This window comes from Paramacrobiotus metropolitanus, unplaced genomic scaffold (assembly GCF_019649055.1).
Source record: "Paramacrobiotus metropolitanus isolate TYO unplaced genomic scaffold, Prichtersi_v1.0 Parri_scaffold0000005, whole genome shotgun sequence".
Taxonomy (NCBI): domain Eukaryota; kingdom Metazoa; phylum Tardigrada; class Eutardigrada; order Parachela; family Macrobiotidae; genus Paramacrobiotus; species Paramacrobiotus metropolitanus.
Window position 1 is genome coordinate 1,298,962 of NW_026570225.1, and position 26,313 is coordinate 1,325,274.

Sequence of the window (26,313 nt, forward strand, 5' to 3'; positions counted from 1 at the left end):
TTTCCTGACAACGTTTTACTTACCAACTTTCACTTTACAAACTCAAAATTTTTTCCCGCATTTTTTAAGCCATACTACGAGCGGATTGCACAAATCTGAAAGTTTTGATAAACACAAAACCCGCACGGGTTGCCCACGCGTCACACAGTGCGTCTCCTCCACCGTGACGTCATCGTACAAAGTGCAAGCTCGATTAATTACCTCAGTATATAGTAATATTATGACAGTACGTATACGAAAGACAAAGTATGTTTCGAGTCTCGAGACTCTCGACGTCTGCTTGTGCAGGATTCTGGTTCGTTTGGTTCGCTATACTTTTTGGTTCTTGCCAAGAACGGCCTGCCAAAGCAGTTGGTGCTTTATATGACTCGTAAACGATAACGCAGAAACATTTTCCAAGCTGGTTTGTTGTGTTATTTTTCGCGTTAGGATTGTACTTACGCGAACGTTCATTCTTGATTTTTCGGTTGTTCTAGAGGTTGCGAAATGAAATACTTATGATTATTCGCTATTGTCTATTGTGTTGACGGGTGGTATGCTATACACACTGACTGTTGCAGCTTGTAGGTAGCCGTGTCGAGAGGAAATACGGATGTCATTACAGATATTTATTTATTCTCCGATCTGTGCCAGTTATAAAGCCATAAAATACAGTAGATTGATCCATCCATATAACCGTTCGACATTTTACTGGAAGGGCAGGCTCCGCCACAAAATATCGAGCGCATCTTATGGGAAGGGTACGTGACGCTTCCTGACTCATCGTTTACCAACTGCTTTTGCTAATGCTCTCCAGAACAGCAACGCAGCATTAATCAGGCAGGTTTCTTTTGACGACTTGAACAGTTTATTCCTAATAAATGGATTACGCTTGGTTATCAGTTATACGCATGCATTTGGATACTTTTTAGTGCATCTGGAATCTGGATAGTTTTCAGTAATACTTTAGTAAGCTGTAAATATGCCACCGAATTGCCGAAGCCTAAAATGTTGTGCTGAGCATAATGTTAAAAAGTAAGGCGAAATCGTCTTCCGTTAAAAAAACTGTGATTCCATTAGCTATTAGGAAAAGCTATTTCTGAATTTTCTGACTCTCATGTGACAAGGTGTGATGATTTTTGTTTTCCATTTAGCGGATTAATCAGCGGATAATATTTCTCGGAGAACATCATGTCGAGCTTGAGTAATTTGCCGAGGGCGATTACGCAGAAGATCATTCGGCCCAATCCACTTCAAGCCGAACGGGAAGAATATGAGCGGATTCAGGTACACTGTACAGATTTTGTTTCTCAGCACTATGCGACTTGAATCATTAAGAATGATCAAGAACGAAAAAGTCGATGGTATGCATTTTTCAGTTTTTTTTTTGTTTCCACATCAGTTTTTTTGGTAGTTCAGTGCGCAGTGGCAGAATTGATTCACGATGGTAAAACGTGAAGCTTTTAAAATCAGCTCTCAGTTTTCGATTTTTCTCGACCTTCACTTTTTCGTGTTTTTTGTTTGCGTATCTAAACTGTCCTTCCACTTTGCGTAAAAGTTTGCCGGTTAAACATTGCAGTTTTTGAAGTAAAATGTTAATCCTCGAAGCGCAGAGCTTTTCAGTTTCGTTTAATTTACTTCTGTCGGGTCATTCAAATGATTAATAAAACTTTGTGGAGTACGGGCGCATTCTTTGTTTGGAGCTTTACGAGCGCTAAAATTTATCTTAGAACGATAAGGACCACAATAATAGACACTGAGTAGATTTGCATATTTATCTTCCAGTGTCCATAATCATATCTTGGGCAAACTGGCTCGCGGCGTAAAGTTGTGTGTTTGTTGCATTCCATTAAAGAGATTAAAACATTACCTTATGAACGGCCGTCATTCTTTCTAGGCTTGGCTGTGCTAAAAGATATTAGTCTTATTTCGTTTACATTCTTTTTATGCTTCAGTAAACAGTTCCGTCCGTTTGTTGCGGAGAGTGCTCCATTGTTTACTTACTGGAACGGCTCGTGGTCAAATCTTAAAGCGGCTGACTTATATCGTTTTCGAGATTCCAGACTTGGCAAAACTTTTGGCGTGCTGTACATTTGAATAATTTATAAATAAACTATCCGCGATAGAAATTGAGGTATTAACCAAAGAAACCAGCGGAAGATTAACACACGGTAAAGAACAAGCGTTGTTATAATGTAGCTTATAAATACTTTTGTAATTTGCTCTCGAGCAATGCTTACAGTTGGATTTGTGAGATATATGAAAGCCATTAATTTTAGAGGATTTTGCAGTAGGTGAACCTGTGTATAGCTTGTTCTGATTAGACGATACAGTTTTTCGGTGCCTTTATTAAAAAAAACAGACGTAATAAATCTTGAAGACAGGACATGGCAAACTGTTTTGCACAGTCCATGCATGCTTAACGGTTTTTAAGTGTTTATTAGTCGGCATTTCGGAATTTGGAATAGTGAAGGATTAATCGGTTCAATCCGAATTTAATCGTTATCGGTTTATATTGATACAGTTGTGGCGATTCTTTTTCTTTTGAACGGCGTGAGCGATTAGATTGGAAAGCGCATGGTTTTTCGTGGCGGTTGTGACTTTTATGAGCGGCTTAAACATATGGATCGCGCGCATACGAAGATTAAAATATGAAAGCTATGGAATTTGTGTATCTAAAGGCTCTGCAGTATGCGCCAGTACATGTTTTGAGGAATCATTGAAATATTTACCGTTACAATTGGAGGCGGTGTGTTTTGATAAGTGGTTATTGCATAAGACCAGCTGTTTCGCTTGCGGATTATGCCAGGTTGAATAAACTTTGTGCAACGTGCCGGCCGGATTTGGTTTGATAATTTGGTATTCCGATTGACCAGACCCCGCTTGAATTGTCCATAAACACTTGAAAGGTCTACGTCAACTGTAACACTAAAATCATGGCGACTGCAGTGAAAAAAGCGGAGGTAGGGACCTTCGTCGGTGCGGTTTTGCCCACAAACACTTATGAATGCTGACATAATAAGTACATGAACGAATACAAGTCTAACGAGATATAAAATTTCAGCTTGAAACCGAATTTTTAGAAGTGTTTGCCTGACATAAGAACAGTATATAATTATTTCTGTGATATTCGTAAGATAACAGGATGGCCATCCTCCCTGGAGGCAATATTCAAGATTACTCCTTTCGGTATACATATCTGTAAGCTAAAGTGAACGAGCTGAATCAGCTGTTAATTGCTATGGTGTTGTTTTTATACTTAAGTTTATGTCTGCGAATCTGCGGCACCTTACTTTTTGTGCGTTGATTAAAAAGATTTTTGTTAAGCGTTCTGAGGCGTTCCGCTGTGACCAATTTCCAGTTTTGTTAATTGCGTTTTTTCAGCCGAATAAGTCGTTAGGAAACTATCTGTTTCTGTTTGAATCAGAACACACTTTCTGAAGTTAATTAGAACAATTTCTGAAGTTAATTAACTAGGTGTTATGGGGCTGCTGGACACAGGCTAACATGCGTTATGCAGTGAGAACGCTGCAAGTGATATGTTTAAAAACTAACCAGCTGAGCTTTTAATGTGTTAACGATTGCAGTAAAAGATTATGCCGCCACTGTTCCTGAAAAGTCGTACTTATAGTTTGTTTGTGTTTGCTGTCAGCAGTGAGAAATTTGAAATTGTACGTTTTCGCAAGAAAATGTTGACTGTAACCGACTGTTTTTCCTTGTATGGGTGTTTGCCACCCATTGAATCACGAAAGAAATAAGCTTAAGTCCTTATGTATTAAGAGTGTTTCGTGTTTCTATGAAAACAACAATGCAAATTTTCAATGCAATGCAACAACAATGCAACAATGCAACACGTTTTTCGTGTTTGTATGAAAACAACAATGCAAATTTTTCAGCCGTTTGTGTTGTGTATTGTATAGTATTTTCTTATTTTTATCAACGTGAACATCTTTTGCGATGCTAAGGTAGTTGCGTATAATATAAATTAGTAGGCTCCGCATACCACCTTTATACCACCGTTGGCTCCTAGTACCACCTTTCATACCACCTTTGGCTCCTAATACCACCTTTTGCACACCACTTTTGACTCCGCATACCACCATTTAATTTTTTAAAGTTAAATTTTTAATTTATGTAGTTTAATTTATTAACATCAAGAAACGAAATCCAAATCTTTCTGTGTACCGGCTGGAAAAAGGTATGTACCAACTAGCAAGTTGAAGGCATTCAGTATCGCAACCGACGCTATGGAAAAACAGTACGAACACACATCGGAAATTTGTTTTCGTACTGTTTGTATGGAAGCGTGTGTCCGTAAAGTTCGTACATAACGCTACGTTGCGAACATTGTACACCGAACACGGTATCCGAAAATGGCTGGTAGTAGTGGAGTAATTTGAAAAGACCAGGATTTAATTTTATAACCTCCATGCAACATATATGTACATGAAGCGCAGCGCGTCGATTTGGACGCGGCTGCATTCGGTTTTCCCAGATATCCTTATTAATTCATAACACTACAGCTGCAAAAAAAATTAAATGGTGGTATGCGGAGTCAAAAGTGGTGTGCAAAAGGTGGTATTAGGAGCCAAAGGTGGTATGAAAGGTGGTACTAGGAGCCAAAGGTGGTAAAAGGTGGTATGCGGAGCCTTCACCTAAATTTAATTAGAAACTTGCGTTATATTAGCAGGTGCTATGGTATTTCGTTTCCTTAACTCTCGGGATTATGTGTAAAGCAGAGGCGTTCTGTTTTGAAATAAAAATGGCGGGTGACGCAAATTGAGGAACCATACTCGTTTGTTGATAATAATTCATGATTGGGTGCTGAGTCGCTGACCGCTCTGCTAACATCACGTCAACGGTTATTTACGGACATGTCGAACCAGAAACGTATATTTATGCTGTTTGACGGACTTTTCAGATGACTGCCCTGCAAAAGGCCGTCAATCCAGAGGAAGTACCGGCCAAAGAAAAGCACATTCGCACATTGATTATCGGCACTTTTCAAGAAAAGGGTGCGCATACGTTCTGGACCTTCATTAATTCGCGTATCCCCGTGCAAGGGAATCCCGTAGTGGCGTGGAAATTTTGTTATGTCCTGCATAGAATCCTGCGTGACGCTCATCCAAGTTCTCTGAAAGAAGCCTATGTGCACCGGCAGTTTGTAGGAGACGTGGGTCGATTATGGGTCAGTCGGTTGCTGAATGGGCACTTGTTCGTTGCATTGTGGCGAAACAAATATCCATTGTGCGGTGACGTTTCAGGGCCATCTCAAGCTTGGATATGGTCCGCTGATCACTAAGTATTGCGAACTACTAACGGTCAAACTGGATTTCCACAATAAGGTGGGGCTTAAGAGACATCGGCGTTTTTTTATAAAAGCTCATTATAATGTTGAAGCTTTGGTCCAGAATAATGGTCGTTCGAATTCAGCTTATCTGCAGTTTTGCACCGCGGCGTTTTAGGAGATCACGTCATGCTAACTGGAATATATTCATGTTTTCTCCTTGCAGAATCCCAGATTCCCAGGAAATTTACAGATCAGCAACGATGAACTGGGCAGAGTGGCCGAGAATGACGTGAATAACTAGTGAGTCTCTGTTTGTCTTGTCGTGCAGAAGTTTTTATTCGAATCGAAGGAGGTTACAGTCAGTAAAAGGTTTAGGGTGTTTAGGCCATTTAACGTTTCACTGGCGGTAGCAATTTATTTGCTGTCAGAATAAAGTCTCTGCTTTTCTGCTCTTCTTTACTACGACTGCTATATGTTAAGAATTTATGATCTTTTTCTAGTTTCCAGTTATCAGTGGAAATGTTTGACTACATGGAGCAAATTCTCGATTTGGCCAATGTCATGTTTGGGCAGTTCGATATGAGCCGGGCTAATTCCATGACAAATGCCGGACAATGCCGGTTGATTGTTCTCATTCCTTGCATCATGGATTCCTGTCAGCTTTATGACTTCATCGTCAAGATGATGTTTCGACTACATTCCTGTAAGTGTTGTGAGGTTCCTGCCTTCAGTGTACGCATATTGCATGGTGTGAATGGTTTGTAACTTTGTATTGTAGCACTGCCTCAGGACGTCTTGTCGGGACACAGGGAACGATTCAACAAACAATTCAAGCTGTTGCAGCAGCTGTACTACTCCTCCAGCAATTTACAGTTTTTCAAAAATCTGCTGCAAATTCCATCGCTACCGGAAGTATGGATTTGTCTCTCTTCGCAATCTGTTGATGTTTGCATTCTTCAAGTTTAGTTAACAGCTTCTTCCATTTGTTGCAGAAACCACCTAATTTTTTTTCGGCAAGTGCCATTAATCAGCACGTCACACCTGTAGCTAAGGTACAGGAAACCAAAGAAGCTGAAGGTGATCAAAGCGGAGGATTCCTTGTGGATACTGCAAGCTCTGTGGTAAAGCTAACAAATTTCTATGACCGCTCTGAAAATTTTGTCTCCGACAAGAAGAACTACGTGGCATGACATTTTTGTATTTTATCCAGGTTTCGTTTGACGATCGGGACAATGATTTTCGTACAGAACCTCTAGCCATGGTGACCACTACGAAAACCAATGGTCATCACAACCACAATGGCTTCGGCGATAATTTCGGTGTTCCCCAAGCAGAAATTGTGGAACGGTATATGAGAGTAGTGATATTCCGTTCAGTGTTAACTGCACGCTTGCATTTACCAAAATTTCATTTGTTAAATGTGAACAGAGACCGCATGATCGATGAGTTACTGCAGCGGATTGAAAGTTTAGAAAAGGCAACTGATCGGATTAAATCCGATGATCTGATTGTCATCGATGATCTCCGCAATCGGATTGTCGAACTGGAACGTGATTTTGAAGAACTGAGAGCGCAGCACGAAACTGTAAGGTGTTTTCGGTTTAATTTTCTTGCGATAGTTTTGTTCATAGCCATCTTTTCTATTCTGTGTTTTAATTGTATTTTAGTCAAATTTATCTAAATTTGAAAAGTGTTGTTTTTTTATTTCACACTTTTTTCGTTATGGTTTTGTCACATATCATGATGTCCTTACAGTCTCCCGAAGCAATTGTATTGCACCGGATCGCTTTAACTTTGTCTCAGAGTTTTTTATCCTCTTCTGTAATTTTCAAAAATTTAGTTATAGTGATTACGCCTTCACGGATAATGTTGCTCTTATTGTTGACGGGCGACCAGTGCTCGCCTTCGAGTACTCATGTTTTATTTTTATATAGGAAAAGGCACAACTGCTTCTACAAATCGAAGAGTCAACGAGAAATCCACAAGTCATGGCAAATTATGCAGAAATGGACAGTAAGCAATGAATTTTTTTGAATTATTTTCTGCCAATTGGTTAGTTTTGCACAAATTAAGAATTATTTTGCGTTCTAGGACGATCCAAAGTTGCTGACGAAAAATTCAAGAAAATGCGTGATATTTACAATGAATTACGAGAGAAGCATTTGGTTTTGCTGCGAGCAGTAAGAGCCTTGATAGTATCAGTGTCAGGTTTCTTTATTTTTTGCAAATTTTTATCGATTTTCAGAATGGCGAGACGGAGAAGCAATGTAAGAACCTGAAAAAGAATTTGGAGGATACCGAAAAACAGAAAAACGTGAGTGTGAAATTTGCTTACAATATAACGCATCTAATAATTAATGTTGTGATGCTACTTCCCTTACAGGAACTGAATATTCAAGTGATGAATTTTAATATGGAGAAAGAGCAGTTAACGAAAAGTTTGAATTCCACTTCCAGCGACGCGCAACGGGAAATCAGTGAAAAAACATCGGCGGTTCAGAATCTGGAGAGGCGGCTTGCGGTTAGTGCTGTTTTGCATCACAATGACATTGTGAAACAGATTTCGGTAACTTCCTTGGTTCGAAAGAAACTCCGTTGTATTTAGAAAACTTCACCACAAAGTCCTTAGAAATTTCAAAAAATGTATTACACATAAGTTGCACACTGCGAAATTTTTCTTTTCGCTCTGGTTTCACTGGTGTTTTGATGTGGTGCTGTCAATGGCAGGATTTGGATGCGGAATTGAGTTCACTGCGAGATTCACGAGAAAGCCTCCACCGGGAAAATCAGGCCGCTCTGCAGCGTTATACCGAACTGCAAGAGCAGCTCAAGCTCTCTGAAGCGGATCTGGAGGATTTAAATTTCCAACACAATCTGCAGAAAAAAGCTTTGCGGCAAAGTTTACTTAGTAAGCGATCCACTACTCTAATTCTGTCCGTAATATTTTTGAAATTCTTCTTGCTGTGTGGTCGCCGTTGCTCTCAGCGTATTTGGAAAGATGCAGTTTTATTCAGAATTTAGTCAAACCTAACGCTATCTTCAGATGTGATATCTGCGTCGGCTGTAGAAGAAATTCAACATGCTGTGCACACATGGGAACAGCCCGCTTTCACTACATTAACCGCCACACCTGGTAAAACCGGATAACAACCAACATTTTGTGAATCATTAGTTAGCGTTTTGTCATGAATTAACAGCTGGTGCTTGCAGAGTTTTTGCTGGTCTGTATTGATCCTGCAATTGAGCATATTCAGCAGCTGAAGAAAGCTGTTGAGAAGGATGATGAGAGTAAGTGCTGCTGTCTTGATTGGATGATTCCTTTATCGTGATTTGAATTAAGCTTTAAATAATGTAAATTTTGAATTTACAAAAGGAATGCTGGAATTAGCCAAAGAGTTACAGTTAACATTCCATTTTCTATCTCACTGTCTTATCCAATGCATGGCCACATCCCACATGGCTCCCATTGACCTCACCGATGGTAAGTGACTCATTTTAGAAATTCCTGTTGAGAATCACACTGTACAGAGGCATAACAAAGTAGTCCTCAGTTTACCGGGTGTTGATTGCGAACAACTCAGTTGCGATGCGAGACTTGAAGATATTATTTTGATGAAATGGTATGAGTTTCGTTAAATGTGTCTCGTACAGATATGTTGGGACATGCACCTTGCAACGAAAGCCCTCACTCGTGAGCAGCTTGAACAAACAGTTTGTCGCTGAGTTGTATGTTTTGCAGAGTTTTCGGCACTGGCCAAAGAAATAAGCGAGCATTCCGTAGATTATCTTGACCGCTTCCGTGATAGTCCACAGGATGCCGATCCTATTTTGGCCACTCTGGAACAGAACCTAGAGGTTCTGCAGCAGCTGTCCACTGTTCTCATTCCTAAAGTAGAGGACATCAAAGTGGACGAAGTGGCCGACATGGTAGAGAAAGAGCTGCACGATATGGATAAAGCCATTGAGGAGGCGGCCTTGAAGATCGAAGAGATGCTGGTTAATTCTCGCTCGCAGGATTCTGGCATCAAGCTGCAAGTGAACGCCAAAATCCTTGATTCATGCACTACGCTGATGGCGGCCATACGGGTCCTGGTTAGGAAATCACGAACTTTACAGCAGGAGATTGTAGCTGCCGGGAAAGGTTTCTCATCTCCGAAGGAATTCTACAAGAAGAATCATCGGTGGACGGAGGGACTATTGTCGGCCGCGAAAACTGTTGGACTTGGCGCGAATGTTTTGCTGTAAGGATTAAGCGTGAAGTGTGTAGTACTATGCCACTAGTGGTGCGAGTTTTGAACGGTGCGGTAATAAATTATAGTGAAGGCTCCGCATACCACCTTTGACTCCTAGTACCACCTTTCATACCACCTTTGGCTCCTGATACCACCTTTTGTACACCACTTTTGACTCCGCATACCACCATTTAAGTTTTTTCCAGTTGGTTTGTTATGAAATAATAATGGTACCTGGGACATCCGATTGGTTTGCCCGTGCAGCCAAGTTTAAGATCGGCTCTTCATATAATGCTTCATCGGAGGTTTTAAAATTAAATCATGATTTTTATTTTTACCGGCTCGCCATGTAGTTTTAAGGGTTAGAAGTTCTTTCTTTTCACAACACTCCACTATCCATTTTCGGATACCTCTTTCAGTGTGCGATGTTTGCAACGTTGACAGTATAGACTGCATCCAGAAAAAGAACTTCCGGTGTGTGTTGATACTGTTTTTCCATAGCGTCGATTGCGGTCCTGAACGCCTTCGAACTGCCGTCTTTTTGCAGCTGGTATACCGAAAGATTTGGATCTCGATTCTTGATACCACAAAATTCACTTAGTAGCAGTTTAACTTCTGCTTAAAATTTTAAAATTAAGTGGTGGTATGCGGAGTCAAAAGTGGTGTGCAAAAGGTGGTATTAAAAGCCAAAGGTGGTGTGAAAGGTGGTACTAGGAGTCAACGATGGTATAAAGGTGGTATGCCGAGCCTTCACCATAAATGATTGCGATACTGAAGCTCACCTGCCTGGTTCGTTCTGTAATTTTTGTTCACATTCAAAGAATTTCACCTTAGCGGTTTGCACCCTCCAACACTTATAAGGATGTTTTCATACTTAAATTTTTGTTCAGTACTGATGGTTCCAGTGCAACGCCTGTGTATTAAGAACCATTGTATTTTCAGGGAAGCCGCTGACAAAGTGGTGAGTGGGAAAGGCAAGTTCGAAGAACTTGTGGTGGCGTCTCAAGAAATATCAGCAGGGACCGTGCAGTTAGTGGTGTCGTCAAAAGTCAAAGCGGATAAGAACAGCCAAACATTGGCAGAATTATCCATGGCCAGCAAATCTGTTACTCAGGCTACGGCAACTGTCGTGGCATCGGCTAAGGACTGCGCACAACTCATTGAAGAAAAGAGTACGATTTCAACAAAATTCCGATGTTGTACTTATTTCATTAATGGCTGATTTGTTTTTAGGCGATTTAGATTTTTCCGCATTATCTATCCATAAAATTAAGAAAATTGAAATGGAATCCCAGGTATGAAAGCCTTTTTGTTATGCATGAAGCTTGTACTTGTATGTGGAATTTTTAACAGGTGCGAGTACTGGAACTGGAAACGGAATTAACGCGTGAACGTGAAAAACTGAGCGCTATTCGGCGCCAACATTACTCCATGGCCGGTCAAGAAGGACAAGTGTCATAGACGGCCGCTTTATCTTGTTCGCACTCCTGCTTCTTTTGAAGTTTTTTTCCGGTGTACACTGAAGGATAAACGCAAAGTCTGTTGAGCATACTTTTATGTGATTATACATTGGTTGGCTGTTGCTGTGTGGTTGTTCGGGATTTGACAATTCTTTTATTTTGTTCTGTTTTAAAATTTTACAAATGGGGGTGTACTCATATACCAGTGTGCGTGCAGGTAGCGCTGACTATGACAAACCAAATTCGGCAAGTAATGCTTTGCAATATTTGTTCCAGGTTTAATCAATTATGGGACAGTTGACAGTGGCAGATATAAAGGCTGTATTATGTGCGTTCACATCCTCGAAAAATAATAATAATTTGTATTATAGACTGCCACTTTATAGGCACTGCTGAAAATGTAAAATATAGATATAACAAGTTACGGAATTGTGCTCTGTACAAGCATTAACCACGTAGTATCTGGTGTTTCTGGTAAACCCCAAAAGGGCGCACTTATTGTTAAATTGATAAAACAAACAGGCAAATAGAAGCAATGGGTTGGTTCCCTTCGTTATTGCATTTAAACATGTCAAGCTACTTTATCATTTCATGCACATTGCACTTATAATAGTTACGGGTAAGTACGGTACGTACGTGCAGTATGGTTGCGATATGTTATAATAATACAGATATTTATTATAGCAGTAAGAAATTCAGTATACATTTATTATTGCACTATCTTATCGTGTTAGTTGTCGCTTGCGCGTATTTGGTGGGAAACCCAATCAATTTCCTTCTGAAATCTCGTTATTATCTTTACTGAAGTGCAGTACTAGTACTAAGCCAATTAGGTTTTATTTTATTAATTAACTACGTAGTAACTATATCGGTAACAAATAATATTCCTACGGTACCTGACTACGAGCCTGCTGCTGATTGACCGCGGCTTATTGTTAGAAGTGCACTGTACAATACAGCGTACACAATATGTACAGGTACCGTATCATGCGAGAGCAGGCTCATCATGCTCGTATACCGCGAATGGTCGCTACTCACCACACACACAAAACTGATTGTTTTCGTTTGCTCGCAAGTAAACATAATACATCTTCGCCAGCTGTTTTCGTTTTTCCCACGGTTATTTTCAAAATCCTGACTTTCAAATACTCATGTCTAGCTTTTAGCGTTGATATTAAGTGAATTATATTTACTGATGTTCGCTAAAGAGGTTCTGGTACTTATTTGATTTATGCAATCGATCCATATCCTTGATGGTTGTTAGATTGTCATTGTCACAAGAAATTTGTGGACAAACTTCGGTTCATGGAACATTTCAGTCTCATGGAAATCGGAATTCTTGCACTCTTCTGGTTATTATTAAGGACATTTGCTTTGATAGCTGCGGTAGTATAATATAAAGTCTACCTCCAGATTAAAATGTTATAAACCTGTGAAATACAATTCGGGAGAAATGGTAAGTGTCAATTACGTACAGTACATTCGCTTTTGCAGCACGAGTAGTGTAATTATTATTTGTTAGTTAGTATGCTTCGAAGCAGCAAGTCACTTGTTGCAAGTTGCAACTGTGCTCAACATTGATAAGAACTTCTTGTTGTGGGTAACAATAATTATTAGATTCTTTAGTTGGGTAGGAGTTTACTGTATGACGAATGTGACGATAGTTAAGTAGTACTTTTAGTTTCTTTCGAACTGCCCATTCGACATAATTCGCGCCATATATGATATTATTGGAAAAAAATAAGTATTCGAATATAAAACTGTGGTGAGTGTAATTAATTAATAAGTATTCGATACGTACAGACAAGAGAAAGTGTTTCCTTGAGGTTGGCGGAAAATGCATATTACGTAGTAACACTTTCTCCCATTTACTGGCGTCTGGCATTAACAAAAATTAAATTACTGTACCATCCAGTTTTTCGGATGGCTGCAGGTTGCGGGTTGGAAACTTGCAGCCATCGATATCTCTTACAACTTCTCTTTATGTATATAGGTATTACATTATCGTTAGTTGCATACTTGCGTGCATGTGGATTTTCTTTGTTGCTTTGCTGTGGTAAATCGTATGTGCGTTACTAATAATTATTAGTATTATGCTTTTACTAACGTAAAATTTAGTGGCTTCAGAGGCTTCTGGTACATAACCTGGAAGAAAAAAGCAGAGTAATAAGAAATTAAGAATCATCATTCTAGTGTAGAACAGAAGAAGGAACATTTAAGCATACTACTGGTACGAGCGTATAGTATAAGAGTATATCTAAATATAAATTTAAATAATCTAGATATTTGAATCTATAGGTGTCTACGTTTGTTACATGTTTGTACTGTATTATTAATGTCATAATGCTTCAGTCTGAAACACAAAGCAAAATGAATAATACAGATTCAGTGACGCATTTGTACCACAACTTGTGGTCCACCATTAAATTTGAAAACATTTTATGTATTTCCGTGACATTTCGGGTATTAAATATTAGTTTTTAGAAATTATAAAAAAACATTTAACTGCTCTTTAAGGGGAATTGGTTTTTTTATATAGTTTCTTCGGTTTTCGAAAAACCGTGCTTCAATATCTGTTGTCTGTTTTTGCATTTTAATCAAGATTTCATATATAAATATGCAGAAATTCTTTATCATCTCTCTAACCAATAACCAACATTATCGCTTATCAGTTATCTAACTACCAAATATTATTGTCGTTTGAAAACTGAATAAGGTTTTCGTTACATGCTGTAAAATGATAGGAACATAAAGTATGTTGTACGCCAACAAGGTAACTGTACTTTTTTGTTTATTATACTTGTTAAATTGTTTCGTGTGCTGAAGACACTAGACACTACATTATTAGCGTGATAAAGCAACAATATCGAGCCGCTGTCACTTTTTTAGCCTTGTGCCTTATGGCGTGATCCGGCACAAAGGCATGTCATGGTCACAAATAACACGTAATATCCATCTCGGCGACGCCGAAGACATCCCCGCTATTACCGCTAACGCTCGCAGATTGCGCCACTCACACGCAGTGGCGGCTCGGAGCGGCGGAAGTCCGCCTACTTTTTTAGTCCAGCCGCAAGCCTCTCTCCGTGGTTGCGCCAAACGTTCTCACACACGAGTGTGGCAGTTCTTCTCCTCCGCTTCAAGTGTGTATGTTGTATATGTGCGTGTGTTTATTTGTAGTGCGCCATGAGAATTGACAAGAAAACCTTTACGTCATTGTACAAGAGCTGCTGATGAGCGCAGTGGGCATGTGAGCGTTTTCTGGGCCTGCGCAAGCGGCGTTTGTTCCCAAGATTACAGGCACCTTATCGATCTGCTGCGCGTGGATCCCGCGATCGGCTGCTTTATTTCGGCGAGGAACAGCGAAACGCAGCCGAGAGACAGAGAGGGAGAGACAGAGCGAGCGAGCAGAGGAGTGTGAGAATCTGGCGTTATATTGGCATCTGGGATTGTCCATCTCTTCCCCGTGTGTTTTTTCGGCTCGGGATCGTTGTGGTGTTCTGCTGCAGCCTCGATCGCCTGGTGTTGGTGATTATGTTTGACTAATGTCACACAGTATGCACACAGCGTATCCGACCAGGATTGCTGGTGGTTATTATTGTTGCGGAGTTTATGCTTTTCTTGCGGATATTATGTGAAGCAGCGGAAGACGACTGCGAGGATGCTGATTAAGGAGTACAGGATTCCGCTCCCCATGAGCGTGGATGAGTACAGGATAGCGCAGCTGTACATGATACAGGTACCTCTACAAAGTGTAACATGGTCTCCTTTTTTTCCATTCCGTTGGTCCGATTGTGGCGTATAATGGGAAAGTGGTGTTAAAATTAATGCGAAAAGTGTTAGTAGCCGAAAAAAAAGAAGCGAATGTATTTGTTTATCGAGATGCAGGAAAAATTGCCTGCGTGAATTGCAGGAATGTGCTTCCTGGTTTATAGTGAATTGATTTTTAAAACTCCTACTTTACAGTGCTTATTTGTTCGTGGTCAATGATTAATCACTTGCAGAATATTTTGCCAAGTTTCTTTTTGAACAGACTTCGTTTTGACTCAGCCTGACTTGCATTGCTCGAAGTTCATATTATTATTGCACGCTTGTACTGTAATAAATAATTATACATAGATGTCACATGGTGCACCACATTTTGCGTTTGTTTTTGTATTGGAAAATGCCGGTTTATTGGTTGTGTGTATTTGCACCAACATTTCTGTTACCAACAGTGTTTCAAGAAAAAATGTGACGTTAATATGACAGATGCGGATCTAATGAGTCAAATGTTTTTGGGATTACTTATTGCAGCGCATAACAAATAACAACCGCTGCCCAAGTTAACATTACTACTGTACATTCTGCAGAAAATTCTTAAGTTCGTGTCACATGTTTGTGACGAACACATGTGGGACAGTTAAAAATTGAAACACTATTTTCAGGATGATGGTGTTGTCGTTCTGACGATTTGGGCTTCTGTATCTTCTTTTCCCGTGGTGTTTTGACTTCAGAAAGTAGCTCACCTGAGTCTGTACGTCTATACAGGGTGATTCAGTGGAATTATGTAGCGCCTCTTTGTGTTGGCTTGCGCTATGCAGTATTAACGAGCATGTTTTCTGCCGTTGAAGTAAAATCAGTTGGGTAATATGAAGCTCAATTTTTTTTCGTGTACCAAACGATGTCATCGATTTAAGCGACGACGATAATAACGATGTTTGCACGGAGCTTTATGGTTTCTGAGAAAATATTGATATGTCGTTATCGTCAAGAAGTGCGCTATACCCTACCGGCTGCTTGTTACCTTATTGATTGAACCTTGAAAGCATTATTTTAATGCATGCTTCTCGTGTGGAAAGCATTTTTTCCAGGGTTTTTTATATTTCATGGTTTCTTCTTGTAATCTCGATTGTGTGGTTGTTTCCTATGTTTCCACTTTCCTGTATGGTATCTTGCTTCTGCGTGCACAGTTACGCGCTAATTAGATCGGTGGTTATAGACGAAGCGTAGCTGCAGAACTTGACGCATAAGAAATACAAGTACAGATAATACGTGTACAACACTCGGTCGGATATCGTGATCATTAATACGAGTATTGGTGATAAAAATTAGAAATTCATTATAATATTGTACTGTAGTTGGATACATGCTGTCTGTACTTTCGGTTGTTGTTATTTCGGCAGCCAAGTGTTCAAAATATGGCGCAAATAAGATGCTTTTCATATACATCGTACAGATTCAGACAATTCAAGCTCCCAGTAATTTGTTATCTAACACCGATAGCGCCCAGTGATACAGAAAAAAGAAGATAAAAAGCTAGACTATTTCGTGTTTGGCCACTAGGAGTATATTATAGACTAGAAGTAGGCAATTAGATTCGCAGTCTCTGCAACTTACATTAAATAATATAGCCCACGGAACATGATTTTGCATGTATTGTAATAAATAAGTTGTTGGCAGAAAAAATCTCGGTTGGAATCGGAAGGACGCGACTGCGGCGTGGAGATCATTGAAAACCATCCGTACGAAGGTGGCCCGGGCGGCAGTGGTCAGTTCACTCGCAAAGTCTACCACATTAACCGCATCCTGCCGGCCTTCCTGCGCAGTATCCTGCCCAAGCAGTTTTCTCCCCAGGCGCATGAAGAAGCCTGGAATGCCTATCCCTACACGAAGACGCGCTACACGGCGCCCTTTATGGAGAAATTCTACATTGACATTGAGACCGTCTACCATCCTGATCCCGGCACCCAGGATAATGTCTTTAATTTGTCGGAGGATGAACTGCGTCAGCGCACGGTCGACCTGGTGGATGTGGTAAAAGATCCGATGCCGGCACACGAATACCTGAAGGAGGAGGATCCCAAGGTATTCGTCTCGGAGAAGACCAAGCGCGGGCCACTGAGTGTGCAGTGGCTGGAGGAGTATGTCAGCAATCCCAGGAAAGGCCCGATTATGTGTGCCTATAAACTCTGTCGGGTGGAATTCAAATACTGGGGAGTGCAAAGCAAAACGGAAAAGTTCATCTATGATGTCGGTAAGCCGTGCTTTCGCTTCATATTTTTCTAGAAGATTACTTTCGGATAGAAAAACGGTTTTCATAAAGTTTGAGTAGCGCATTCATATTATACTTAATACCAGAAAGACGAAGGACAATTGCATTTTATTTGGTAAAAACGAGCACTGCTTAGAAAAAAATATGTATGGGAAATTTTGGTAACACCAGCGGTAACATGTGGCACTACCTGGCACGTGTGACACGACTCACCACAGGACTAACTAAATCTAATCTTTCCTACATAGATCAGGTTTTCCACCGAAATTGTTACGATTGTGTTAGTTTTTATTTATATAATATTCCTGATCACCAGTTCGTAATTATTATGTTACAAAAGTGCTGCAAAAGTTGCTGCGAAAACGGATACCAGACCGATTGAATGGCCGTGTAATGCAATGCATTATGCATACATGGTTTTGACTACACGTTCCAGTTCTGTGAACAGGGCAGGACATTCGTGATAGTGCCGTCAGTTAAAAAAATGAATTCACAAATATCATTTTCCACCTGCTAAAAATAGTATCATGTGCGTAAACGCTCGAGCGGGCTTACTCCAGTGTGTTGTGGACTCGTTAAAGATTTGTTTGCCGTAATATTTTAACGATTATTGAAAGACTGATTGCCTTCGGTCTGGCATGTGCAACGATTAACCGTGATGGAAATTGGGCAATTTGTTTGTTCGTAATGGTGTACTTTGGTGTATCCGATTAGCGATGAGGAAGACAATGCTCCGAGCTCATCGACAAGCCTGGTGTTGGCAAGACGAATACCATGGCCTGACCATCGCCGACATTCGCCGTCTGGAACGGGAAACACAGCTGGCGCTGGCTGCCAAAATGGGCTCACAAGGCAAGACTAGTTGTAATCGTTTCTTCGTTAACAGTGGTTTGTGAATTTTGCCGTACTTTTCGGTTCAATTTTGGTGGTTATTCCGCAGTTTTTAGTGCGACGTAAGTTAACTATTGGAAACTGACAAACTGCCACAATGGGACGTTAAATATTTGTGACCTTAGAAACTTGTTTTAGATGAATTTTTTGAATTTTGCAAATATTTCATTGGTGATTTGGCACGTATTGGCAGATGAGAATGCTCCTCCGTCAGGTCCGTTGTTAAGTGTATCCACCCCTTCCGTCACCGTGAACAGCCGCCGCAACAGCACTGTTTTATCAGCTGAATCAGCGCCAGCAGGTAACATCAATAACGGTCCGGTGTTGGAGCGATCACGTAGCGGATCCAAGCAGTCTTTCCATTCACCAAGTAATTTGACCTTTTTGTACACATTACTTTCGTAGCATATGTAACAGCCTGCTAATCTTTAGCCGGCTCATTCGCCCAGGATAATTGGGTATTAGAGGGTCTCCGAACTGATCTCGATGACGGATCGGATGATGAATTTTTCGATGCCGCAGGTATTGCTGGAAAATGATCTAGTTATCGTAATTGAATACCTGAAATATTTCTAGTGTCTGAGCGCTGTTATGTTATGTATTTGCTGTTTGAGAAAGGTTGTGCATGTTTTTCTAGAAACTTTTAATTCGAAGTAAATAACTGAAAAAGAAACACTAACGATAATTGTAGAAACTTTCAATGAGCCAGAAGAAACCAAAGCCAAGCCACTAGTCAGATGGAGCTCGATGGAGCTAACCGAAGACGATGAACCAGTCAGTGCTCAACACAGACAAATTGCCAAAGAAGGTACGGTATTTCGTGATATTGCCAATTTTGAATTGTTCCTGATTATCTGTTCGTATTGGGAAGAAAATCGAGATGCAAATTATGGAATAGAGGTTTTTGTTTCATATTCAGGGAGTCTCAAACAAACAGTCTCACCGTTCGTTTGCTGTTTCGCACTTTAAGTGTTAGTATCATTATTATCACATTTTAAAGGTAGAAGTATACATCGATGCAGTTCACATTATTCTGATTGCTCGAATACTCTTATGAGGCACAGAAATTTACCTGAAACTTACCAATCAAAATATATAAGTAACTATTAAATCAGCGACAAGCCTGTATGCAAAGTGTACTATCAGCTTTCAAAGTGTGTTAATGTTTTTGGAATGCCAGCTGTCAACATTTACCCACCGTTGCTTACAGACAGTATTTTCTCGGCCAGCTTCAAATCAGATTCCAATCGATTGCGTCTAGTATTGACACAGCCGCCCCGCTCCCTGCCCGGTGCAGCTGACGCTCAGCCGGCTAGCGGGGAAGCGGAAGTTGTGGAGGAAGTGTGCCGGACGTCGGTTTTGCTGATAGTCTTCCATGGCGGAAGTATCCTCGACAACGGCAGCACCATTGATCTCACCGGTAATCGGGCCGACATCTCCACCTTCACCTCCTGCATCGACACTGTCATTAACGCCCACTACCCGGCACTGCACGGACACGTGCAGGTGAAGAATGTCAGGTGTCCGCCCATCTGCGGCGAAGCCTTGACCGTCTTATCCAGGTGTGTTTCCATTCGTTGAACGTTCACGTGATGCAGCAGATTCTAGATGCTGTTTTTTCGCAGTCTGACGCCATATAGTCTGGACTTGCCCTCGTCCACTTCGGACCCCAGCACCCCCACTGCGGCACAGGATTTTACGCATCTCAGCGCGTTGCCGCTTTTTGCCACATCCAACCCCGCTTACCGGGACATCATTACCAAAGTGGTTAAGAAAGCTAATCAGACATATGAGGATTTCCTGAAAACCCCCGAGGGAAAGCATTACAAGGGTCCGGTGTATATCGCTGCGGATGGTACGGCGGGGTTGCTGGTGTACGATGCCCTGTGTCGGTATGGTACCAATGAAGGCTCACTGTCCAGTCTGTCTTCGGAACGGAACGAGACGACAACCGTGCCACCGGATACAGCAAAAACAACCGCAACATCGGCTCGACCTTCCCTGCGACCTACCATGCACCCCGCATCACGGAGTTTGTCGAATCCAGGAACGGGAGTCAGCAGTACCCCTATGGCGATTAACGCCGGCACTGTACCGACCTTTGCACCTTTGAACGATGCGGGACGGTATTTGTCGGCACCGGTGGTGGATAAGATTGGAGGGAGGAGAGCCAGTGACAACAGTGACACCAGTATTCGCTTTGAATTTGACGTGGGAGATGTCTTTTTATTCGGATGTCCGTTGGGGTTGGTGCTGGCGTATCGGAAATGTATGGAAAACGTCGACGATAAATTCGGTACGCTTGGTGTCAAAAACAGGCGCTGTGGTATAAATTGATTACTGTACGAGAGAAACAATACCAGTAAATTTGTATTAGCCAGTTTGTAAGTGAAGCGCAACGAGGCACATGCAATATATCTTTGTGTGATGGCAGATTATTTCCTAGTTTAAAAATTTCTTTCTAGTCGTAGTGCTTTGATATTGGGTTTTAATCAGAACCTGATTTCAGTTGCTGTTTATTTTTTCTGAAGGTCCTCCATTGCGTCCATGGTGTGCTCAGCTGTTTAACCTGTTCCATCCAACCGATCCATCGGCGCTGCGAATCGAGCCGCTTCTCAGCGCTAAATTCTCCTTTATCAAGCCGGTTTCGGTGCCTCGTTATCAGAAATTCCCCCTGGGTGATGGACGATCGTATTATCTGTATGAACACATCCAGAATAGTCGGCATTTATTTGAGGACACACCGCGGCCGGCTTATGATCTCAATGAGACGATTAACGATGCCGTTTTCCATCATGATCACTCCCCGTTCTCCCTCAACACCGTCAGCCACAGTAAGTCCCATCCAGTGCAATCGCTTCCATCTATGGTAATCTCTTAATGGATTTTTTGTACCCATATTAAACCGAGCAGGAAAACCACTTTACGTTTGAGAAGATCAGATGATTTGACCTAATGAAACTGTAAAAGGGGATTATTTGAATGGTGTGGATTGCTTTCCTTGAGTTGGTTGTGTTGTACTGAAATTTATAATTATTTAGATATCTGCTAAAAAAGTAACATATATGGGAGTTCAAACACAAGCTTCATGCTGACGTTTATAATTTTTAGTGAACACCAAAAGCGATGAAAATCAGTTTTAATCGTAGTGTAGTGGATCGCAACTAGCTATTCTCTGTGATGAATATTAGATTGTACCGATACTTGATAACTATATTAAAAAAGGGACTATGTTTGCTTCTCCTTAAAACTAGCGGCTTGTTGAGCGTTAGGAAGGTAATGATACAGTGTATGCAAGCATGCCGCGTGATATGATGGCCTGCGTGCGTGGCATTGAAGAAAAATGTACATTTGGTTGTGTTTTTTTAGTCACGCGAAACTGGTGGGGTTCAAAGCGTATCGATTACGCTTTATATTGTCCCGAGGGAACCAGCCAATTTCCAGTCTGCGCTCTCCCGCATCTCTTTCACGCCAGTTTCTGGGAATCCCTGGATGTGGTGGCTTTTATCATCCGCCAAGTATGCACTAGTCATGACGTCACGCTTGCCATTTTATCTCTGCTTCCGCTTGTGCTTTATCAGCAGCGACAGTTTAGCATTTCTTTTTGCTCGCGAAAAATTGTTTATCATAAATTCGGCTTTACTCATGCCTGTAAGCGTAAGGGTTCCGTTAGCGAAGTTGATAATAATTTTGGAATAAGCACTCTGTAGCATTTATTACCTTGTGCATCATGAGAAAAAAATTCTTAATTTGTTTCATAGATTTTCCAACCGGATAACATATTCCATTCCGAAGACGATAACGCATTCCGCTTGGGCTTTTCCTCACAACGTCCCACTGAGAAATGGCTCCGTCGGCGGACCTCGATAAAGCTAAAGGTTAGTTTAATTTTGAATGCATTCCGCGATGGCACGGTGTGTAGAGTATCGTTGGCGGTCATGTTGGTGAGTATCTGGCATGCTGTTGAAGCGTTTTTGTCAGCTGTGTCTGACGCGAATGCGTGTCGCTGACATTCTCCTTGGCGTAAATAATACACGCGTTAAAGGTCAAACGCCGGGCTTTCGTGCCTGGTCGGATTACGGTGGTTAAATAAAGTCAGACAGTGTGATCTTCCCACTCAGTGCATATTTATACACAAACTTACTTTTTTTCTAACGCTTTTTGTACTAAGAACGTATTCACTGAGGATATTGTAAATAATATTTTGGTCATACATCTTGTAACAACTTGTTTTGCAAGGAATTGTGCTTGAAACTCTGTAGAATTCCGATTTGCTGGTAATTGTTATCGTTTGACATAATGTGGTTAGTTTTGTTTGATGGCTGGCACGTGACGCACTCTGTCATGTATTTGCGTCATCATTAATGCAAAAAAAAACGTTAACAGTGTGCTATTTTTGGCGGAAATGTGGCTGGCGGAAGTGCAGTATGGTGACGCTGTCCCTCTAACGTTTCATAAAATTTCCAGTTTAATGCGGATGATTGCTCCTTAAAGGGGAGCATCCTCTTTGACGTTTGAATCGTCATGACAATCTTACCCACTAACTAAAGCAGCGGTCCGGCTTTGACACCGTTTATCTGCTTGAGAATCAACTCGTTAAATAAAGATGCGGGTAGTGAGTGTTAAACGCACAGTGAGTTAGATTGTTGGCCTTTTCGGAAGTTATCTGAATTCTGAGCAAATGTATAATATGTACGTATTTTTATTGTACGCTTTGGCTATAAGGACGCTTTGATTATAACACGGAAAACGGAAACTGAATAACCGCGTTGGGATAATGCGGTTGATCGAGATGCATTGAAAAATGCGGTCACAGACTTAATAATGAATGGTGGAATGGACTAAATTTGACATTTTTTTAAAGCAGAAATCAAATAAAAGCTAATCGATAATACTGCGTTTGTTATGCAGAATATGCATCCAAATCACCGGGGAAATGATGTGGTCGTGGGTGAGAACTGCGAGCAGGCGTTGAGTGCGCGCTTCATGTACGGACCATTCGATATGTTGACATTGACCGGTGAAAAGGTGGATGTGTACATCATGACCCAGCCGCCATCCGGCGAGTGGGTCTTATTTGGCACGGAAATCACATCCAGCCAGGGTCGCGTCACCTTCACTGTGCCGCATGACAAGAAACTCGGACTGGGATTGTATCCTGTCAAAATGATTGTCAGGTGGGTTTCTGTGTACTTAACCGAAAATCGATGTTTCATTCAAATGGCACTGATGTGGGAACTCTTGTCAGTATCCAAGTACCGAAGTTGAAGTACCGTATGGTTGTCAAAAATTATCATAACTTATCACTTCATAGTTCATTCCGTTCAGCAATTTATCTGTTGAAAAATGAATTACAACCTAGTTGCAAAAAGCTGCATTTATCGTTCGGAACTTTTAAGTCTTAACCCATGTTCTAATGGGTCGTTAATTTCCTTAATTACCGGTGATGCCGGTCCTGTTCCTATTTCCTCACCGTCGTTGATCGCAACCTTAAGCTTTCTTAATTCTGCATAGGAGTTTCAGACGGTGTGATGAAGTGTTCATTGTATATTTCGTTTTTCTGTGTGAAAGTAAGGTTAGGAAGATAGTGTACATACCTAATTATAATTTGGTTATCTTAGCGTTTCGAGCAGAAGATAAATGCATCAGAGCAGTGAGAGCAGTAGCAGCAGTACTCTGTATGTGAATATTTTGTGTGTTGGGTGCATATCACGGTTCTATTCATCTGCTTTGCAGAGGTGACCACACATCGGTAGACTTCTATTTAGCCATAGTTCCGGCCAAGACCGAATGCATGGTGTTCAGTATCGACGGCTCCTTCACCGCCTCCGTGTCCGTGACCGGGCGCGATCCTAAAGTCCGTCCGGGCGCAGTGGATATTGTGCGTCACTGGCAGGAATTAGGTATGCATCGTTGGTTTGACTAGGGCGGCAAATAGCCTTAACTAGGATGATCAAGTCGAATCCCCTTCTTATCGGGACTGACATGACGTGGGGATGTGGGTTGCTTACACAATGTCACTGGCTAGGTTATCTGATTATTTACATCACCGGCCGGCCGGATATGCAGCATCAGGCGGTGGTTAATTGGCTGGCACATCACAATTTCCCCCATGGAATGGTACAGTTCTGCGACGGTCTGGTGGCCGATCCGCTTAGACAGAAAACCAACTACCTGCGGGCGCTTATTGAAGAGGTGAGGGTTTTCTGTCATTGTGGTGGTCTGCACTCTTTGGTAATGTCGTCCTGTACAGCTTGCATGTATCAGTGCGGCGGTAGATTGATGCCAGATGGCTTCGATTACAACGCGATAATCAGTTTGTTTGCTCAGTTATAAAGTTTCTAAAGATTACAAATTTCTGTATGAATTACGTTCTTCGCTTATGTTTGTTCAGGTTGTAAATAAGAAGTTTATTAATGCCTTTTTATTGTACGGAATGGCGGCCTCTAGACTCTAGAATAGGCCCCCGTTATTATTAAATTGATATGGAACGGGTAGACGGAAATTCCTAGGCTACTGTACATGCATATGCTGCTGCACGGCGGTGTGCACGCATGCTTTTTCTTTAATACAGACTAACCTACCGAGTAGGAATTTTTCTGATATAAAAATTAAATTGGTCCGGGTGCTATATTCTGAAGTAATTAATACTGTATGTGATTCTTTTTATTAAATTTTAAAGGTTGTGCTTTGTTTCTGCGTATTTTATTAACATTTGTCAAGTTTCTTCTGATATACTGTACGAGAAACTAAACTATGTAAGCTAAAAAAAGCTAAACTAAACTAACTGACTAAACTGACTAACTAATGGTAAGCTACGTACGGTATTGTACTATCTCGTATTGAGACTACTGATTGCTACTACAACTGTTTCAAGATGTGTTTGAACTTTGAAGGCTGGTGTCATCATCCACGCGGCGTACGGATCAAGCAAAGACATCCAGGTGTACGGTGCTGTTGGACTAAAACCCGATCAAATTTACTGCATTGGAAAGGCATCAAAAAAGCTTCAAGACAGAGCAACGGTATGTTAAGCGTTCACTTGAGTTTCCGACAATAACGAAGGATATGTTGACCTTACCGGTGCCGGTACTTATGATTGTTGTCCTTTGAATATTCTGAGAAAACGAAAGGAACTGTGATGAACGCACGTATTTTTTTCGGAACCTGGAATGATTGTATAAGCTGAGTAATAAGTACAGTTAATATAATGATGTGCCTAAGCAGTGCCTGTATCAGTATGAGTTGCTGCAACGACGCTTTGTCAAGGTTGCAAAGCTCTGCATATGCACATGAAGGAGAATCGTGAATTATTATTGAGGTTTTATAGTCAGCAACTTCTTAAGTTCATTTTCTAAAACTTTGTTTCAAATATTATACAGCGCGTTCAGACGACACGTAAAAAGAAATTTTGTTTTGCATGTGATTAACTTTATCAAATTCCTATATCTGAACAATGACTGCAGATGCTGACGGAGGGGTATGCCGCACATCTCAACGCCCTAAGTGTGCCGGGAGGATCCCGACCAGCGCAGGGTAATGGCCGGATGATCATCCGTCGTGGCAACTTCAGTTTACCGACTCCGTCCAGTGCACCGGAAGTGCGCCGCCATAAGTCCATGCAGAAATCGTTTCGCGGTACTGCCACGGTTGCTAGCCACCTTCCGCCGGAATCCCCGCCCCCCAGTTCCGGTGGCTCCACTTCTTCCCCCTACACTCCGCGCTTCTCCTTCAAAACCCCGGAAACCTCCCCAAAAGATGACAGTGTCTCATTGAAAGGCAGCTTAGGTGGTACGACAAAGAGGAAAGGCTTTTTTTCCAGATTTTGATGTTATAATTTTTGTTCTCCCATGACGGTGTGGCCCGGTGATGCTTGTACACTTTGAGATTAGTTCAAATGTAGCGATTTCGTGACATTCCTCAGAGCCCTTTTAATTATCCTATTATGACGTATTCTGTCACAAATTTTTTATACGGTTGTGCTACCGTAAAAGCTTTTTTGTGTTTTGAAGCCAAAAGAAGTAAAATCAAATTGATGTCGGTTGACACACTTTTGTTGTTCGTTGCACACTTTCGGTTGACACACTTTTGGGTTTTAAATTTTTAATAGGCTTTTATTCTGCGTGCTTGTAAAAGCACTTGAATTTATTCCTTATTAATCAAGGAAGAGCTAGAGTGAGCGAAATCATTCAGTCAAATGAAAAAACTGATGTGGAATGTGAAATGGAAGCGATTTGTGAAATGGATACGGTTTGAGATTTCCATCAGTTCAAGCAACTGCATGATAATTATGATTTATGATGATATTCATGTATGCCCCACAAATTACAGTTCGTAAAGCAAGGAAGTAGTGCATTTCGCAAGGTAAACGGACACTCTTGGCAAAGGAAGCATTCGTGGACAGCAAGAATCGTGAGAGTGCAACTTCCG

General features: G+C 41.2%; 2 protein-coding genes across 7 annotated transcripts; both read left to right on the forward strand.

Moving 5' to 3' along the window:
- Positions 1-389: 389 nt before the first annotated feature.
- On the forward strand, positions 390-11,290 carry LOC129581070 (huntingtin-interacting protein 1-like). 4 transcript variants are annotated; one of them, XM_055471934.1, is made up of 22 exons: positions 390-819; positions 1,134-1,266; positions 4,901-5,167; positions 5,244-5,324; positions 5,493-5,569; positions 5,770-5,972; positions 6,048-6,181; positions 6,262-6,390; positions 6,480-6,616; positions 6,698-6,854; positions 7,204-7,282; positions 7,361-7,449; positions 7,515-7,583; positions 7,653-7,790; positions 7,997-8,177; positions 8,313-8,402; positions 8,480-8,557; positions 8,643-8,750; positions 9,009-9,510; positions 10,444-10,673; positions 10,735-10,796; positions 10,855-11,290. In XM_055471934.1, the coding sequence occupies exons 2-22, from the start codon at positions 1,171-1,173 to the stop codon at positions 10,960-10,962; spliced, it is 3,015 nt and encodes a 1,004-aa protein (XP_055327909.1). In that variant the 5' UTR covers positions 390-819; positions 1,134-1,170; the 3' UTR covers positions 10,963-11,290. The 4 variants fall into 4 exon arrangements, with proteins under 4 accessions (XP_055327909.1, XP_055327910.1, XP_055327911.1 ...); XM_055471935.1 differs by having other exon boundaries at positions 390-740; XM_055471936.1 differs by lacking the exon at positions 390-819 and adding an exon at positions 847-1,014.
- A 617-nt stretch (positions 11,291-11,907) lies between these two features.
- On the forward strand, positions 11,908-25,929 carry LOC129580848 (protein retinal degeneration B-like). Of its 3 annotated transcripts, XM_055471558.1 has the most exons (18): positions 11,908-12,417; positions 13,851-14,073; positions 14,139-14,697; positions 16,401-16,974; positions 17,707-17,844; positions 18,077-18,253; positions 18,316-18,405; positions 18,575-18,691; positions 19,094-19,445; positions 19,509-20,179; positions 20,415-20,717; positions 21,253-21,401; positions 21,645-21,761; positions 22,795-23,060; positions 23,620-23,786; positions 23,912-24,078; positions 24,780-24,908; positions 25,350-25,929. In XM_055471558.1, the coding sequence occupies exons 3-18, from the start codon at positions 14,620-14,622 to the stop codon at positions 25,710-25,712; spliced, it is 3,858 nt and encodes a 1,285-aa protein (XP_055327533.1). In that variant the 5' UTR covers positions 11,908-12,417; positions 13,851-14,073; positions 14,139-14,619; the 3' UTR covers positions 25,713-25,929. The 3 variants fall into 3 exon arrangements, with proteins under 3 accessions (XP_055327533.1, XP_055327532.1, XP_055327534.1); XM_055471557.1 differs by lacking the exon at positions 13,851-14,073; XM_055471559.1 differs by lacking the exons at positions 11,908-12,417; positions 13,851-14,073 and adding an exon at positions 12,440-12,726.
- Positions 25,930-26,313: the final 384 nt, after the last annotated feature.

Excerpts from the sequence above, each read along its gene's own strand:
- LOC129580848 (XM_055471558.1), top strand. The coding sequence starts at position 14,620 with ATGCTGATTAAGGAGTACAGGATTCCGCTCCCCATGAGCGTGGATGAG. Across the intron at positions 20,718-21,252 it reads CCTCAACACCGTCAGCCACA|TCACGCGAAACTGGTGGGGT; the intron begins GTAAGTCCCATC and ends GTGTTTTTTTAG. Across the intron at positions 23,061-23,619 it reads CCTGTCAAAATGATTGTCAG|AGGTGACCACACATCGGTAG; the intron begins GTGGGTTTCTGT and ends TCTGCTTTGCAG.
- LOC129581070 (XM_055471934.1), top strand. The coding sequence starts at position 1,171 with ATGTCGAGCTTGAGTAATTTGCCGAGGGCGATTACGCAGAAGATCATT. Across the intron at positions 6,391-6,479 it reads TGGATACTGCAAGCTCTGTG|GTTTCGTTTGACGATCGGGA; the intron begins GTAAAGCTAACA and ends TATTTTATCCAG. Across the intron at positions 8,751-9,008 it reads TCCCATTGACCTCACCGATG|AGTTTTCGGCACTGGCCAAA; the intron begins GTAAGTGACTCA and ends TATGTTTTGCAG.